Source organism: Scyliorhinus canicula, chromosome 2, assembly GCF_902713615.1.
Source record: "Scyliorhinus canicula chromosome 2, sScyCan1.1, whole genome shotgun sequence".
Classification (NCBI taxonomy): domain Eukaryota; kingdom Metazoa; phylum Chordata; class Chondrichthyes; order Carcharhiniformes; family Scyliorhinidae; genus Scyliorhinus; species Scyliorhinus canicula.
Genome location: NC_052147.1, coordinates 264,281,425 through 264,299,131, shown reverse-complemented (window position 1 = coordinate 264,299,131; position 17,707 = coordinate 264,281,425). Strand labels below are relative to the sequence as shown.

Below are 17,707 nucleotides of genomic sequence, written 5' to 3'. Positions count from 1 at the left end.
GACATTCTAATATAGTTATCCAAAAGCTTTCCCTCATCTGGAACTTCATACCCAGTGTTAACATGCGGGGCTGTCCTGCAGTAATCTGCTTACTGGATTCAGCTCTACTTTTATTTAAGGTTCTCCAGAACGTTCTCCAATGCTGTAGATATTGCCACACAAACTCGAAGATTACAGAACACTTTTAACTTCACTCATAATAGATAAGAATATTTTAGATTAGGTATACATTTTACGTACACGTATACCCAAAAACATATTGATCAATTAGCCTTTATAAAACCTATTTGGTTTGAACTGAATAGGTCTTGAAATCAATAGTTCTAAAACATTTCAGCTTTGCTTTATTTGCCTATTAATTCTTTGCACACTTCAGACAGGATTTGCTACTGCCAGAATGTGTTTTTCTTTTTTAAAAAAACAGCCTCTGTGCATTTTCAAACTACCAGCTGTTAACCCAGTATATATCAAAATTTAACTGGTTTGTTAATTTGGTCGCTCCCCGGCAAACTCAACATTACCCCAGTGTACATACGTCCAATCGTTAACAGAGAACAGATGCCTGAATGACAGCGGTCAACATGCAGACACACAGAAACATTTCACGTGGCTAAACCACCAGCGAGTATATGTAAGGTCTCCAACCATAGCCCCACCTCACCCCACCCACCCACATTTAAACAGTGCACATCTGCAAATCCATATCAGGGCAGCACGGTAGCATTGTGGATAGCACAATTGCTTCACAGCTCCAGGGTCCCAGGTTCGATTCCGGCTTGGGTCACTGTGTGTGGAGTCTGCACATTCTCCCCGTGTGTGCGTGGGTTTCCTCCGGGTGCTCCGGTTTCCTCCCACAGTCCAACGATATGCAGGTTAGGTGGATTGGCCATGATAAATTGCCCTTAGTGTCCAAAATTGCCCTTAGTGTAGGGTGGGGTTACTGGATTATGGGATAGGGTGGAGGGGTTGACCTTGGGTAGGGTGCTCTTTCCAAGAGCCGGTGCAGACTCGATGGGCCGGATGGCCCCCTTCTGCACTGTAAATTCTATGAAAAGCTGCAACGGTGGTTAGCACTGCTGCCTCACAGCGGCCAGGGTCCCGGGTTCGATTCCGACCTCGGGTGACTGCGCAGTCTGCACGTTCTCCCCGTACCTGCGTGGGTTCCTCCGGGTCCCTCCCACAGTCCGAAGATGTGCCAGTTAGGTGGATTTGCCACGATCAATGCAAGGGGTAATGGGGATAGGACGGGGGAGTGGGCCTAGATAGAGTGCATTTTTTTTTTTAAAATATTTTTATTGAAGGTATTTTTCATATATACAAAAATACAAAAGCCAAACTTCGGTCACAGGTAACAGAAGTAACAACCCCCCTCCCTCCCCTCCTCCCCAAGCCCGCCTCCTTCTTTCTTCCCTTCCCCTCATACCCTCCCAAATAAAACAAAACACACATAACCGCAACCCCCCCCACTTCAATTCACTTTAAGGAAGTCAATAATCAGATTCCATGGTAGGGTGAACCTTTCCTCCACTCCATGTATGGTGGACTTAAAATTGTTCAAGTGTAAGAGTTCTGTCAGGTCACTCACCCATACCCTCGCCGTTGGCTGCTCCGTGTCCCGCCACCTCAATAAATTCCGTCTCCGGGCTATCAGGGAGGCAAAGGACAAGACATTGGCCTCTCCTCCCACCTGAACTCCCAGATCTTCCAGCACTCCGATATTTCGCCACTTCCGGACTCGGAACCACCCCTATGCCCAGAATTTCAGATATTGCATCCGAAAACCCTTTCCAAAACCCCCTTGGACACGCCCAGAACATATGCACATGGTTCACCGGCCCCCCTCACACCGCCCACACCTATCCTTCATCCTCGAAAAGAAACAGCTCATTTTCGAGACCGTCATGTGGGCTCTGTGCATCACCTTAAACTGGATGAGGCTTCACCTCGCACATGACAAGAAAGCAGTCACCCCCTTGCAGGGCTTCCCTCCACATCCCGGTCCTCAATTCCACCCCCAACTTCCCCCCACTTGTGTCTGACCTCCTCCATAGGACCGCCCTCCCTATCCATCAGACCTCCATATATATATCCGCCACTCTCCCCTCCCCAATGCCGTCCTCGGACAACAACCTGCAGCACCGGAGGTGGCAGCTCCGGAAAGGACGGCACCTCTTTTCTAACAAAGTCCATCACCTGCAGGTACCTGAACCTGTTTCCCTTGGGCAACTGATATGTCTCCTCAAGCTCCTCCAGGTCTGCAAACATTCCTTCCACGAACAAATTCCTGAAATACTCTATCCCCACCTGCCGCCATCCCAGGTCCAGCCCAACGGGGCAGTGTGTTCTTTTGGAAGGCCGGTGCAGACTTGATGGGCCAAATGACCTCCTTCTGCACTGTATGGATTCTGCGGATCTTGGCAAAATGGTCCAGATAGTGAGAGTGGTTTATGAATTTGCTGGGAGCCCAATTAAGACATTAAGAGATTGTATTCGCTTATCAATGGACAAGTCACGTGTGACCCACTGCATTCAACATGCTGCAGTGAATCCTCTTGAGATTGTTGCATAGAACAGGGTGATTGATCATGGAGAGAAAACAGATCGGCTCCTCTCCCATTCAACCATAGGGGAGAGGAACACCATCAAGGAGATATCCGCAAGCTAAGCATTCCTGCAACAACAAAACAAATGTGGTGATAAGAGAGTCAAACCTGAAAGGAGAGGTTAAGGAATAGTGGAGAGGGGAAAATATACAAAGGCAACTCTCAACTTTGATACCTTGGTTGAGATAAGTCAGTGTTTCTTCATGGAGTTTGACAGCAGGAGATGTGGCTGTGCAGAGCACATACTGGAATGGCAGCGGCTTGGCACCATTTCCTGAAGGGAGGTTTGACTCATCGTGTTTAAAGACTGGAAATGTCAGGGCATCACTGAAATGGAACAACAGGCATTCATCAGAGATAGAAAGCTCTTATCTAAGTTCACGACAAACCAATTTTCATATTGTAGTCAACAAAGGAGAAAGGCAAAACTTACTAGGATGAAAATAAGGATGAATTTATACTTTGGGATCATAATAGTTAACAATGAGCGGATTTCCATAATCAATTTCAAGACTGATGTAAGGGTTTGTCAAGAGTTGCATACATCAAAGATATAACTAGTGGATCTCAAATTCAGACCCTCCTTCATTCGGTATGGTTTTGCTAGCACTTAAGATCATCCTTAATTGACTATCATGGTTAAGATGTTGGCCTGAATTTTTTGCCCATCGGGCACTCGTACTCCTTGGGCCCAGAAGCGGGAGCGAGATTTCATGCTGGCTGGCCAATTCCTGGCCACTACGTTCCACCTGGAATCATTGGTCTGAACTTTCCCAACCAGGTGGAAGCAGATTATTGAGCAAGTGGATAAGGAAGTCAAGAAAGCATGCGGAACGCCTGCCTTCATTGGACAGGGCATCGTATAAAAACTGGCACGTCATGCTACAGTTGGATAGAACCTTAGTAAGGCCGCACTTGGAATTTGGCGCACAATTCTGGTCGCCGCGCTACCAGAAGGATGTGGAGGCTTTGGAGAAGAAGCAGAGGAAGTTTACCAGGATGTTGCCTGGTCTGGAGAAGCTGAATTGACTTGGATTGTTTTCATTAGAAAGACGGAGGTTGAGGGGTGACCTAATAGAGGTCTACAAGATTATGAGGGGCATGGATAGAGTGGATGGGCAGGCACTCTTTCCCAGGGTGAAGGGGTCAGTCACATGGGGGGGTATAGGTTTAAGGTCTGTGGGGCAACGTTTAGAGATGTGCGAGGCAGATTTTTTACGCAGAGGGTGGTGAGTGCCTGGAACGCATTGCCAGGGGAGGCTGTGGAAGCAGATACATTAGCGGTGTTCAAAAGGCATCTTGACAAACACATGGATAGGATAGGATGGTGTTGCTTCTTTACCAGAACCATAAGACGCGAGTACGTTCCGTGTATTGGGCAAATGACCACACGACCAGTATATTCGTTCAATTATTGTTTATTATTAAACCTAGGCTTGGTTCTATGCATAATAATCTACACGCGGCTACACTTTAAACTATACCTAACAGATTAAATGACCTTTGCTTAACTTTCAAGTGATCGCTCTGTGCAGGTTAGACAAGGCCTTTGTCTAAATCCTCACGTGTGGCAGCTGGAAGTCGTCAGGTGCGTCTAGACTGTGGCTGGTCCTTCAGGTCGCGATCGTGGGTCCTTGAACTTGCCTGGTCTAGGTGCTGCAGTTGGTAGGGGCAGATGCCGGTCCCAAAATAGACAGAACATTGGTTGCGCAGTTCTTCTTATCCTCCGATTTTTCGCTCTCTTTTGGGTGGTCCCAACTCGGGATCCAATGGATCGATAGGGTTTTGATCACCCTAATCGATTCTGGCTAATTTGGGCTGGGCGGGTCCTAGCTGCTATTGTCCAAGGCACTCCCAAATAAGGTAAATAGGCGCCCCCGAGTCATTTACTGCTGCTATGTTTCAATCTGTGTCCCATTGTACTGGAAAAATCGGTGATTGACCTTTAGCAGGTGTGAGTTTCTGTACAGGTCTGGTTTTCCTCTGCACAATACACAGGGGCTGTGTATCGTCTGGGTCCCAACCTAACCGCAATTCCCATTATCCTTTGTGGGTGGCCATTTTAGATGGGATATGGCACAAGGAAGTGCGGAGGGTTTTGGCCAAGGGTGGTATCATGACCGGTACAGGCTTGGAAGGCTGAAGGGCCTGTTTCTGTGCTGTATTGTTCTTTGACTGTGAGGAATGGGAGCAAGACTGATTGCAAAGTTGAGGGGTTGTCTTATGAAGAGAGATTAAGCAGTTTAGTGTCTCTCTCGACTTTGGAAGAATGAGAGGGGATCAAATTGAGGTATATAAGATGATAAACGGTATTGTAAAGTAGACATAACAAAGAACAAAGAAAATTACAGCACAGGAACAGGCCCTTCAGCCCTCCCAGCCTGCGCCGATCCAGATCCTTTATCTAAACCTGTCTCCTATTTTCCAAGGCCTACTTCCCTCTGTTCCCCGCCCGTTCATATATCTGTCTAGATGCATCTTAAATGATGCTATCGTGGCCGCCTCTACCACCTCCACTGGCAAAGCGCTCCAGGCACCCACCACCTTCTGCGTAAAAAACTTTCCACGCACATCTCCCTTAAACTTTCCCCCTCTCACCTTGAAATCGTGACCCCTTGTAATTGACACCCCCAATCTTGGAAGAAGCTTGTTCCTATCCACCCTGTCTATTCCTCTCATAATTTTGTAGACCTCAATCAGGTCCCCCCTCAACCTCCGTCTTTCCAACGAAAACAATCCTAATCTACTCAACCTTTCTTCATAGCTAGCACCCTCCATACCAGGCAACATCCTGGTGAACCTCCTCTGCACCCTCTCTAAAACATCCACATCCTTCTGGTAATGTGGCGACCAGAACTGCACGCAGTATTCCAAATGTGGCCGAACCAAAGCTCTATACAACTGTAACATGACCTGCCGACTCTTGTACTCAATACCCCTTCCAATGAAGGCAAGCATGCTGTATGCCTTCTTGACCACTCTATCCACCTGCGTTGCCACCTTCAGGGTACAATGGACCTGAACTTCCAGATCTCTCTGTACATCAATTTTCCCCAGGACTCTCACATTTGCCTGGGTTGAACTCCATCTGCCATTTCTCTGCCCAACTCTCCAGTCTATCTATATTTTCCTGTATTCTCTGACAGTCCTCCTCGCTATCTGCAACTCCACCAATCTTAGTATCATCTGCAAACTTGCTAATCAGACCACCTATACCTTCCTCCAGGTCATTTATGTATATCACAAACAACAGTGGTCCGAGCACGGATCCCTGTGGAACACCACTAGTCACCCTTCTCCATTTTGAGACACTCCCTCCCACCACTACTCTCTGTCTCCTGTTGCCCAGCCAGTTCTTTATTCATCTAGTTAGTACACCCTGAACCCCATACGACTTCACTTTTTCCATCAACCTGCCATGGGAAACTTTATCAAATGCCTTCCTAAAGTCCATGTATATGACATCTACAGCCCTTCCCTCATCAATTAACTTTGTCACTTCCTCAAAGAATTCTATTAGGTTTGTAAGACATGACCTTCCCTGCACAAAACCATGCTGCCTATCACTGATAAGTCTATTTTCTTCCAGATGTGAATAGATCCTATCCCTCAGTATCTTCTCCAACAGTTTGCCTACCACTGACGTCAAGCTCACAGGTCTATAATTCCCTGGATTATCCCTGCTACCCTTCTTAAACAAAGGGACAACATTAGCAATTCTCCAGTCCTCCGGGACCTCACCTGTGCTCAAGGATGCTGCAAAGATATCTGTTAAGGCCCCAGCTATTTCGACCCTCGCTTCCCTCAGTAACCTGGGATAGATCCCATCTGGTCCTGGGGACTTGTCCACCTTAATGTCCGTATGACAACTTGACCTAGAGTATTTAAACATCCATCCCTAGCCTCAACATCCGTCCTGTCCCTCTCCTTGGTGAATACCGATGCAATGTACTCATTAAGAATCTCACCCATTTCCTCTGACATGGAGCGGATGCTTCCTCTTGTGGGGCAATCTGGAACAAGAGGTCATTGTTTTAGGATAAGGGGTGAACATTTGAACAGAGATGAGGAAAAATTACTTCTCCCAAAGAGCCATGAATCTGTGGAATTCACTACCCCAGTACAGTGGATGCCGGGACTTTGAGTAAATTTGAGGAGAGACGGATTTTTAATTAGTAATGGGTTGAAGGGTTATGAAGAATTCGCAGGAAAGTGTAGTTGAGGCCAAGAGGAGATCAGCCAAGATCATATTGAATGGCGGAGCAGGCTCGAGGGGCGAAATTGTCTACTCCTGCTCCTAGTCCTTATGTTCTAAGAGGGTCAGTCTGAGTGTTGCCTACCGACACGGAGATTGCGGGTGGAGGCAGTAGTGAACGGAACGCATGTGAGAGCAAGGAAGTGCTGGTCAGAGGAGGGTTGAGCAGGAGAATGCTCAGGAGCTGAGAGGTGATGGCTTCCGGCCAAGTATTGGCGGACATTTAACTTGACAGAACCATTCAGGCCATTGAACCTTTTCTGGCACTGGGTCCATGTCCTTGGCAACGCCACTTGAAGTCATACGCAGTCTACTGGATACAGAGGCCGGAATTCTCTCACCCCGGGGCTCGGCCAGAGAACCGCCGGGACCGGCGCAAATCGCGCCACACCGCCATTGCCGCTGTGGCCTGGCCCGCAATCGGGTCCTACTGATCGGTGGGCTGGCCTCTCCGGCTGGGGGCCTCTTTTGTTCCTCGCCAGCCCCTGTAGCCCTACGCCATGTTGTGTCGGGGCCAGCGCGGAGAAGGGAGCCATCGCGCATGCACGGTAAATCACCCCGGTTTCACTGCGCATGCACACGTTGGCACCGATGCCACTGCACATGTGCAGACCCTGCGGTGCCCATCTGATGCCGGGAGCGGCATGGGTCGCTCCAGTACCATGCTGATACCCTGTAGGGGTCAGATATCTGCTCCTGAGGCCATGTTGATGCCGTCAAGAAACTCAACGGCATTTACGACGGCGTCAACACTTAGCCTCAGGATCAGAGAATCCTGCTCTATATTTCTCTCTATACTCTCACTGTTCATGAATCATCACCTCGAGAGGTATGCCCGTGAATTGGGGATGGGGGTGTCTGGGGACAGGCTGCCTTTCCATAACTTCCACCCATGCTGGAGCTCTTTGCTCCCTCGCACTGGTTTAATCACTCCTAGTGTCTAGTTTGTGTCTATTTAAATAGAGAGCCATCATTCCTGCTTCAGGCCTGTATTTCTGTATGCCTTCTCTGAACAGAAGTGAACTGATAATTAGTTTATTCTGGGAAAGCAAGGCACAGTTTACACGGCTGTAAATGATCACAGCATGACGGCAAGGAATAGCTGGAGGCAGTTCTGCTAATTTTACATACCTTATAGGAGAGTTATTTGATTAACTGTAGAAATTTTACAACAAAAAAAATCAATAGATCTTCATAAACATATCAACAATGATCGACAGACCAGGTCTTTTTTCTCTCGTAAAATGCAGAGGGGTGACCTCATAGACATCTTTAAAATTGTGGAAGATTTTGACAGAATAGGTAGAGATAGTGGGCATAATTTTAACTGTTGCCCACCATTCCCCGTGACAGAATCAGCAGGGGGCACCACTTCCAATCTTGTATTTTTTGCTGGTTCCCCTATTGAAATTTTGCAAAATTAAATTTCACTTGTAAATACTTTGCCTGACATTGGTATCACTTTATTTGTGTGTGCATCGTTTGTATTTGTTGAGGCTAGCTTAACCAGAGAGCTAAATGTACTGGCACACCTCATGGTTGGCACACATTGATGCTTACAGGGGAGTTCGGGACATTTCACTTATTGTGGAAGAAACAATGTTTTGTTTTTTTGTCTAATGTGTAAAGGGGCTTTTCACAGTAACTTCATTGAAGCCTACTCGTGACAATAAGCGATTTTCATTTTAAGGGCTGTTTAGCACAGGGCTAATTCGCTGGCTTTGAAAGCAGACCAGCAGCACGGTTCAATTCCCGTAACAGCCTCCCCGAACAGGCGCCGGAATGTGGCGACGAGGGGCTTTTCGCAGTAACTTCATTTGAAGCCTATTTTCATTTTTCATAATGTTGTATCCAGCACTGTTGTGCGATATGGCTGAACCTGCAGGGTCAGCTGGCCATCCTTTCTATGCATCGTAGTGAACATGATCATGGATCGCTCTCAGCGGGGATATTTGAAATTTTGTAAGTGAACTCAAAAGTTCTGTAAGGACTTTGATGGACCCGCATGTAAACAGTAGTGACATCGCCCTTCAGGCTCCATAGTTTCTTACAGTGACTGGCTGTTCCCACCAACCCCCATCACACCCAGGATGTCAGGCCCTGCCCTTCACCCTGTCCCTGACCCCACTGCGTACCTCCCCCTTCACCACCGATTCATTCCGAGCCTTCGCAAAAGCTGCCATTCTCCTGTTCTCCTCCCGCCTGCTCTCGAGTTCAACAAGAAAAAACGCAGACTTCAGGCACGACTTCACAAAGCCAAATGTTCACGAATGTGAACCCGGGGTTCCACAAGGTTCTCCGCTGACTTTATCATGAAGGTTGCATGTATTACAAAATGTTTTGAACACAATTAATATTCACGGAGTGAAAACATATTACAAGTAGGAACTGCCACGGGCAGCGTGAGGCCTGTCCAGACACAAACACATCACTGAATTGATTTCTAAATTTGAACCCGCCATCTCGAAAGCCAAATTTGAGCAGCCGCCGAGTTAAAGACATCCTGCCCGCCACATTTCCCAGTCTTGCAGGCCTCTTAAATCTTCCCGCCGCAAATGTTTCTTCTTGTGGAGAAGAGCCTAACGAGAAGCTACGAACGTATGAGAGTCACGAAGAAATCCAATTGGAAAGTAACCTCTTCTTTACTCTTTTCATGGGGATGTGGGCCTATCCTGATCAGAGGGACAGGGAGGGGATTTTGGACATGCAGCATATCTGAGGGACAATCACCCTCCCCCTGTCCAATGCACATTGGGTTACCCCGCTATCGAGGCTCTCAACTCCAGATCACCTTAACTCCCCAAATTAGATTCGCTCAAAATCCTCCAGACAGTAACACTTTCATCTCGCTGTTGTACAATGCAAAGTATGGAAATATTTAATATTTGGAAGGTGTCGCTAGAAGGCAAAGCAAATTCAGAGGAATGTGATTGAGGGCGAGTTGTTAATTCCAGTGTAGAATGCCCTGAGAACCTCCTACTGACTCATTTCAACGTATCGTAATGTTAGTGTGAGCAGAGGGCACCGCATTAGGCTGTCTCTTCACAAACCTGTTCTACCTGCTGCGTTGCTGCATTTATCAATCTCAACCCTAAAATTAAATATGGTTTTTTGTTGTTGTCCTAAAGCCAGCCAAAGGAACAGTCCTGTGTGTGTCATGTTGCTGCTGCACTTTATTGAGCTTGGCTGTAATCATGTGAGGTTTACGGGCGGCACAGTAGCACTGTGGTTAGCACAGTTGCTTCACAGCACCAAGGACCCGGGTACAGTTCCCAGCTTGGATCACCGACTGCAGAATCTGCTCGTTCTCTCCGTGGGTTTTCTCCGGGTGCTCCAGTTTCCTCCCACAAGTCCCGAAAGACGTCTTGTTAGGTGAATTGGACATTCTGAATTCTCCCTCTGTGTACCCGAGTGTGGCGACTAGGGGATTTTCACAGTAACGTCATTGCAGTCTTAATGTAAGCCTACTTGTGATCTAATAAAGATTATTATGATATGTAAAGTATTTTGTTTAATATTGGAAGGCAATGTCACCATTGACCAATGTAAAGGTCCCTTTACATCAATTAAACAAAAACAGCAATTGTTTCATGCAGGAAATTATGACTTAAAACAAGACAAAAAAAGTAAATTGAGAATGGAACAAATTGAAAGTCTTCCCCGTCTGAGAGCAAAGGTAAATAATGCTTAAAATATCAAGATATTGTGGCTGAGAAAGGTCACTTGTCCATCTTAATTCACCCATCTCGCAAAATCCTCACATCATTCCAGGACACAGTAAAATGAGTCTCAGTCTGATTACAGTTCTATAAAAATGGATTTGTTTTAAATTATATTGATCCTAACTGGCAGCAAGTCTTGTTCACCCATCACCCCCCCCCCCCCCCCCCCCCCCGCGCTTGCTGACCGATGTGGCTTGCTGGTTAAGCAGTGCCTCAATTTTAAAACTTATCCTGGTCTTCAAATCCCTCCTTCGCCTTGCCACTCACTCAATCTCTCCTCCACACTCCTCCAGCAGAATACTGTCCGGAGGGCGGCACGGTGGCACAGTGGTTAGCATTGCTGCCTACGGCGCTGATGACCCGGGTTCGAATCCCGGCCCTGGGTCACTGTCCGTGAGGAGTTTGCACATTCTCCCCGTGTCTGCGTGGGTTTCACCCCCACAACCCAAAGATGTGCAGGATAGGTGGATTGGCTACGCTAAATTACCCCTTAATTGGAAAAAATAATTGGGTACTCTAAATTTAAAAAAAAAAAATTTAAAAAAAAAAAAAAGAATACTGTCCGGCATCGCCTTCGATTCCAGACTCCTGCCCGTTCCTGATTTTAATTGCTCCATTTTGTTGACTGAGCCCTGAATTCTGGAATTCCCTCCAGAACCCTCTCCGTCTCTCTACCCCCACTTGAAATGAAAATTGCTTATTGTCACAAGTAGGCTTCAATGAAGTTACTGTGAAAAGCCCCTTGTCGCCACATTCCGGCACCTGTTTGGGGAGGCTGGTATGGGAATTGAACCGTGCTGCTGGCCTGCCTTGGTCTGCTTTAAAAGCCAGCTATTTAGCCCAGTGTGCTAAACCAGCCCTCTTCCTTCCCTTAAGATGCTCCTTAAACATCTATCTCTTTGACCAAGATTTTGTTCCCCTGTCCAAATATCTCCTTTAGTGGTTCAGTGTCAAATCTCGTTTGATGATGGTCCGGTGAAACACTTTTTTAACGATGTTACATATGTTATACGAATGCAAGTTGCATGCTGAAATCTATAAATAGAACAAGGTTGGCAAATGGATCAGCTGGGGTTTGGTTTTACAGCCTTGACCCATTATCCTACTGTCAATACGTCTTTATGCCAAGTACAAGATTTGATACAAAAACAGAAAATACTGGCCAATCTCAGCAGGTCTGATAGCATCTGTGGAGAGAGAAGGGAGCTAACGTTTCGAGTCTAGATTAATCTTTGTCAAAGCTGTCAGACCTGCTGAGGACGTCCCGTATTTTCTGACTTTGTTTCAGATTCCAGCATCCGCAGTAATTTGCAAGTAATTTTACAAAATTAGGTACTTCCACTGCGCATAGATCACACATACATATGAACACATTCCGAGGTTTTACTGATTTTTAACCTTTTGCTACCATCTATCACTTTAATACAAAAACGGATACTTTCACAAACAAAACTAAAATCATCTACCGAGTGAACATGAGCATGGATTTAAAGATCGTAATCTGCTAGAGTAGTAACAAGTTCCTACACAAACCCACATAAATATAGTACAGTACAGATCGCAAGAGGCCATTTTATAGCAATCTCGTTATATGGCATCTTGAATATTGTGTTCAGCTCGGAATGCTGAGAAACAACAGATACTTTTAAGGGCAGGAAGCAACAGAGGAAATAAAAACCTTGGAGCTGATCTTCAGCATCAAAGCTCTGAAGCTATTTGGCTCATAGCCTGGAATAAACCCTGCCCTATCTCGTGGAGATTTATAAGACAATTTATAAGACAATAAGACATTAGCTATGAGGAGCGGTTGAATAAACTCGGTTTGTTCTCACAGGAACGACGGAGGTTGAGGGGTGACCTGATAGAGGTCTACAAAATTATGAGGGGCATAGACAGAGTGGATAGTCAGAGGCTTTTCCCCACGGTAGAGGGGTCAATTACTAGGGGGCATAGGTTTAAGGTGCGAGGGGCAAAGTTTAGAAGAACTGTACGAGGCAAGTTTTTTTTACAGAGGACAGTGTGTGCCTGGAACTCACTGCCGGAGGAGGTGGTGGAAGCAGGGATGACAGTGACGTTTAAGAGGCATCTTGACAAATACATTAAGAAGGATGGGAATAGAGGGATACGGACCCAGGAAGTGTAGAAGATTTTAGTTTAGATGGGCAGCATGGTCGGCACGGGCTTGGAGGGCCGAAGAGCCTGTTCCTGTGCTGTACTTTTCTTTGTTCTTTGGTTATAGGTATGTTGTACTTCATGTAAACCAATTATTCATGCACAACGGATTGAAACACCCTAAATGCACAGACCACACTGTGAATTAATTCTGTATTGTAGAACAGTATGGGGGGGGGGGGGGGGTGAACCCTGCTCTGACCTGTACAGTACAGTACATTCTTATCCTAGTTCACCTCACCTCCGTCTCTTAGGAAAATGCACCTGATGGCCACAGACTAGAGGCGGGCTGTTGATTGATAATTGCCTAAAAATGTACAACCACTCCTGAAATATCCATAACGAATTCAATACTTTCCTCAGCCTGCAGAAAGGACAGAAGGACACCTGCATTTCTATAAACTCCCCTTCGTCACAGTCTAACCTTAGCAAACTCGAAACCTTGACACACTCTCCCAAAACCTGCTTGCAGTTAACTCCCTTGTCATCGGTGGGAAACTGAATGCTCCACCAAATATGTGAACACTATATTTCCCGCAGCTGCAGAAATGCATGTGGACCCTGATCATAGGGAGCAATCCTTTTTCAGCATTCACAACCTGATTTGATATTTGACAGTCTACTCTATAACCTGCACTGTTCCACACCTGATGTTTTTTTTAAAACAACGGCAGCGTTTAATTGCGCGGGCACTGAAAGCAGAAGATTTAAAAAATACCAGGCGGAAACGAATTAAAGTAAAAGAGGCCGTTCGGCCCAGCGTGCCCGTGCTAGCTCGAGGAGCAATCCAATGATTCCCCACCCCAAACACCCCCACAGGCCTGCAATTGATTTTTTTTTTTTACTTCTCACTTTTAAAAACTTTTTACGACCAACTCTCGAGTCCCCACTCCAAAAACAAAATGAAATTAATTCACAATCGGCAGACGTTGCTTCTGGACGGGAATCTGCATTTATTTGGGAGTTTGCCACTCACTTACCGAAGGTAATTAGTTGCCGTGTGGTGTTGCTGTTGTTGTTGTTCGTGGTGGTGGTGGAAATGCTCCGGTTGTGTGTGCCACAACAACATTGTGGATTTGGCGGGCGGGCGGGAGTGTGGGCGAACACAGCCGGGCGCCCGGCTAAATCTCGCCTCCACTCCGCCCGCCCCCGCCCGCCTGATTGGCCAGGAGCCGCCAAGGTCAAGTCACTTCGTCAAAGTGCTGGCAGCCGTCACACCTCACCCCCATAAGTTTCCCACAACGACTGACACTTTTTTTTTCTATTTTTATTTTTCTCTCCGGTCCAATTCTTTCACGTCAGCCACACAATACCGTCTCCGTTTCCCAACCCACAGCACCGTGAGGGCGGCAGAACGAGGCCATTCGACCCCTCGCGCCTGCAAGCGGCTCTCCCAAGTGAGCATCATGGCTTCAGCGCCAATCCCCTTGCCTGTCCCCCGCACACAGCCCCCCCCCCCCCCCCCCAACACACACACACACACACAAACCCCAACCCCTGCAAGTTGTTTCTATTCAAATAACCATCTAGATGAAGTGAGAGATCTCGGCCAACAAGTACACAGGACAGCAGTCCAAGGGGATTCAACAATTGCCAAGGTTGATTCAAAGTGAACGGCTGTTAAGGAAGCAAATGGAATGCTCTCCTTCATTGGCAGAGGTACGGAATATCAAAGTAAGGATATAATGTTGGAATTGTTCAAAACACTGGTGAGGCCACAACTGGAGTATTGTGTGCAGTTCTGGTCACCACATTACAAGAAAGACGTTATGGCTCTGGTTTACAAGAATGCTGCCAGGGCGAGAAAAGTGTGGCTGCCAGGAGAGATTGGATCGGTTGGAGTTATTTTCCTTGGAACAAAGAAGGCTGAGGGGTGACTTAATTGAGGTGTACAAAATTATGAGGGGAAGAGATAGTTAGGCCACACTTGGAGTATAGTGTTCAATTCTGGTCGCCACACTACCAGGAGGATGTGGAAGCTTTAGAGAGGGTGCAGAAAAGATTTACCAGGATGTTGCCTCATATGGAGGGCATTAGCTATGAGGAGCGGTTGAATAAACTCGGTTTGTTCTAATTGGAACGACAGAGGTTGAGGGGCGACCTGATAGAGGTCTACAAAATTATGAGGCCATGGACAGAGTGGATAGTTAGAGGCTTTTCCCCAGGGTAGAGGGGTCAATTACTAGGGGGCATAGATTTAAGGTGCGAGGGGCAACGTTTAGAGTAGATGTACGAGGCAAGTTTTTTACACAGAGGGTAGTGGGTGCCTGGAACTCGCTGCCGGAGGAGATGGTGAAAGCGGGGACGATAGTGACGTTTAAGGGGCATCTTGACAAATACATGAATAGGATGGGAATAGAGGGATACGGACCCAGGAAGTGTAGAAGATTTTAGTTTAGACAGGCAGCATGGTCGGCGCAGGCTTGGAGGGCCGAAGGGCCTGTTCCTGTGCTGTACTTTTCTTTGTTCTTTGGTCTAGTGGACAGGATAAAATTGTTCCCCTTGGTGGAGAATTCTAGAATCAGGGGACATAGATTCAAGATAAGTGGCAGAGGGGTAGAGGGGACATGAGGAAGAACTTTTTTACGCAGAGGCTAGTGGACGTCTGGAATTCGCTGCCCGAGTTGGTAATGGAGGCAGACACCCCAAACTCCTTTAATAAGTACCTGGATCTGCACCTTAAGTGCTCTAAGCTACAGGGCTAGGGACCTGCTGTAGAAAGATGGGATTTGAAACGGCACCTGGGTGTTCTCGGGCTGGCATGGACAAGATGAGCCGATTGACCCTCTGTGCTGTAACTTTTCTATGATTCTATTGCCCTCTTTGGGGAAAAAAGATCTTGCTTGATGATCTGTGAAATCTGTACAGTACAGAAGAAGGCCAGTCAGCCCATTGAGTCTGCACTGACCCTCCGAAGGAGCACCCTACCCAGGTCCACTCTACCACTCACCCCCACCCTATTCCCATAACCTAACCCTCACATCCCTGGACACTGAGGGGCAATTTTAGCATGGCCAATCCACCCAATATGCACATCTGCTGCAGCTGTTGAGAATCTTAGTTAGTCCACATTCGGAATATTGCATACAATTCTGGTCATCACACTACCAGAAAGATGTGGATGCTTTGGAGAGGGCACAGAAGAAGTTTACCAGGATGTTGCCTGGTCTGGAGGGTATTAGCTATGAGGGGAGGTTGGATAAACTCAGATTGTTTTCACTGGAATGAAGGAGTTGAGGGCCACCTGATAGAGGTTTACAAAATTATGACTGACATGGACAGAGTGGATAGTCAGATGCATTTTCCCAAGGTGGAAAAGTCAATTACTAGGGGATATAGGTTTAAGGTGCAAGGGGGAAAGTTTAGAGTAGATATGTAAGGCAGGTGTTTTTTACCAGAGAGTGGTGAGTGCCTGGTGTGTGCTGCAGATGGTGGTGGAAACAGATACATAGCGGTGTTTAAGAGGCATCTTGGCGAATATATGAATAGGATAGGCATAGCGAGATACGGACACCGGAAGTGCAGAAGATTTTAGTTTAGAAAAGCACCGTGATTGGTGCAAGCTTGAAGGGCCGAAGGGACTGTTCCTGTCCTGTACTGTTCTTTGATCTATCTTTGGACTGTGGGAGGAAACCCACACAGACACGGGAAGAATGTGCAAACTCCACACCGACAGTCACCCAAGGTGGGAATCGGAATGCAAAAGTGACCAGTAGAGTTCCAAATTTGCAAAGAATCACAAGTTTGCCTAACCGGGACTTAATTCCAAGTGTTTTACATTTTTCTGCATGTAATAATGGTTATCCAAAATACCTTGCATATTGCACACATAACTATGGCAAATAGATCAAAAACTACAGGATAAAATACATATATACAAATATTTTCACTACAGTTGAATTATTTATATACCCTAACTCCATCCACGACATTTATTCCAGACTCCAAATTACTGGTAGTTACTCATGTATTTTAAAAGTTAAAATACACACTTGAAACTACAACGAAGTGGAAACACAATTGAGAAAACAAAATAGGCACCGCATTGGTCATTTGCAGAGTTTTCCAAAATTGTTATTAAAGGGCACAATAAGGGCAGCACGGTAGCGCAGTGGTTAGCACTGCTGTCTCATGGCGCCGAGGTCCCAGCTTCGATCCAGGCTCTGGGTCCGTGTGGAGTTTGCACATTCTCCATATGTTTGCATAGGTTTCGCCCCACAACCCAAAGATGTGCAGGCTAGGTAGATTGGCCACGCTAAAACTGCCCCTAAATTGGAAAAACTAATTCATTAAAAAAAAAAAGGGCACAATTTAATAGGAAAAAATCAATGCCCCGTTTCGGGTGTGTTTAGCGAGGTATTTCTCAGTGCCTGCAGCCCTGAGAAAGACCCCATTATATAAAGGCAATTTGCCATTTGTTTTGGCTTCGTCATAATGGCCGCGCTTACGTAATTTCCTGCACCGGTGAGCTCAGCTCGCCAGTGCAGGAAGACAACTCTCGGATCATCGCATTAGTACCAGCCCGTACCAGCCTCCCCGAACAGGCGCCGGAATGTGGCGACTCGGGGCTTTTCACAGTAACTTCATTTGAAGCCTACTTGTGACAATAAGCGATTTTCATTTTCAGTATTAAATGCTGCCCCGGTTTTTCGACTCCCCTCAGCCACCCCACCGCGGCCTCTGGACCCTTCCCCTGACCCCACCTCTTAAGGGAAAGGCACCCCCTGGCCCACTCCCTGGCATGGGCACTTTGGCACATACTGCCCGGTGGCAGTGCAATGGTGCCAAGGTACCAAAGTGCCAGGGTACCGCCTTGCCCAATTCCCGACCACCCAGGAGCCTCGAATAGCCCCCTCCCCACACACACTAACAGGCACCGTTACGCCTGTTCCACGTTTGCGGAAACCAGTGTTAAATGGCGTCCTGGCAAGATCCCTCAGGCATGGCCGTTCGAT

At 46.8% G+C, this 17,707-nt stretch overlaps 1 protein-coding gene across 2 annotated transcripts in view; it reads right to left on the bottom strand.

The window, feature by feature from the left end:
• The window catches only part of tfcp2l1 (transcription factor CP2-like 1), a 52,601-nt gene extending 38,761 nt beyond the window's left edge, over positions 1–13,840 (bottom strand). For both annotated transcript variants that reach the window (XM_038790035.1, XM_038790036.1), the window contains exons 1-3: positions 13,733–13,840; positions 6,572–6,616; positions 2,779–2,930 (exon numbers count right to left, since the gene is read on the bottom strand). In XM_038790035.1, the coding sequence (XP_038645963.1) occupies positions 2,779–2,930; positions 6,572–6,616; positions 13,733–13,821 (286 nt within the window). In that variant the 5' untranslated portion in view covers positions 13,822–13,840. The remainder of the gene's footprint in view (positions 1–2,778; positions 2,931–6,571; positions 6,617–13,732) is intronic.
• Positions 13,841–17,707: the final 3,867 nt, after the last annotated feature.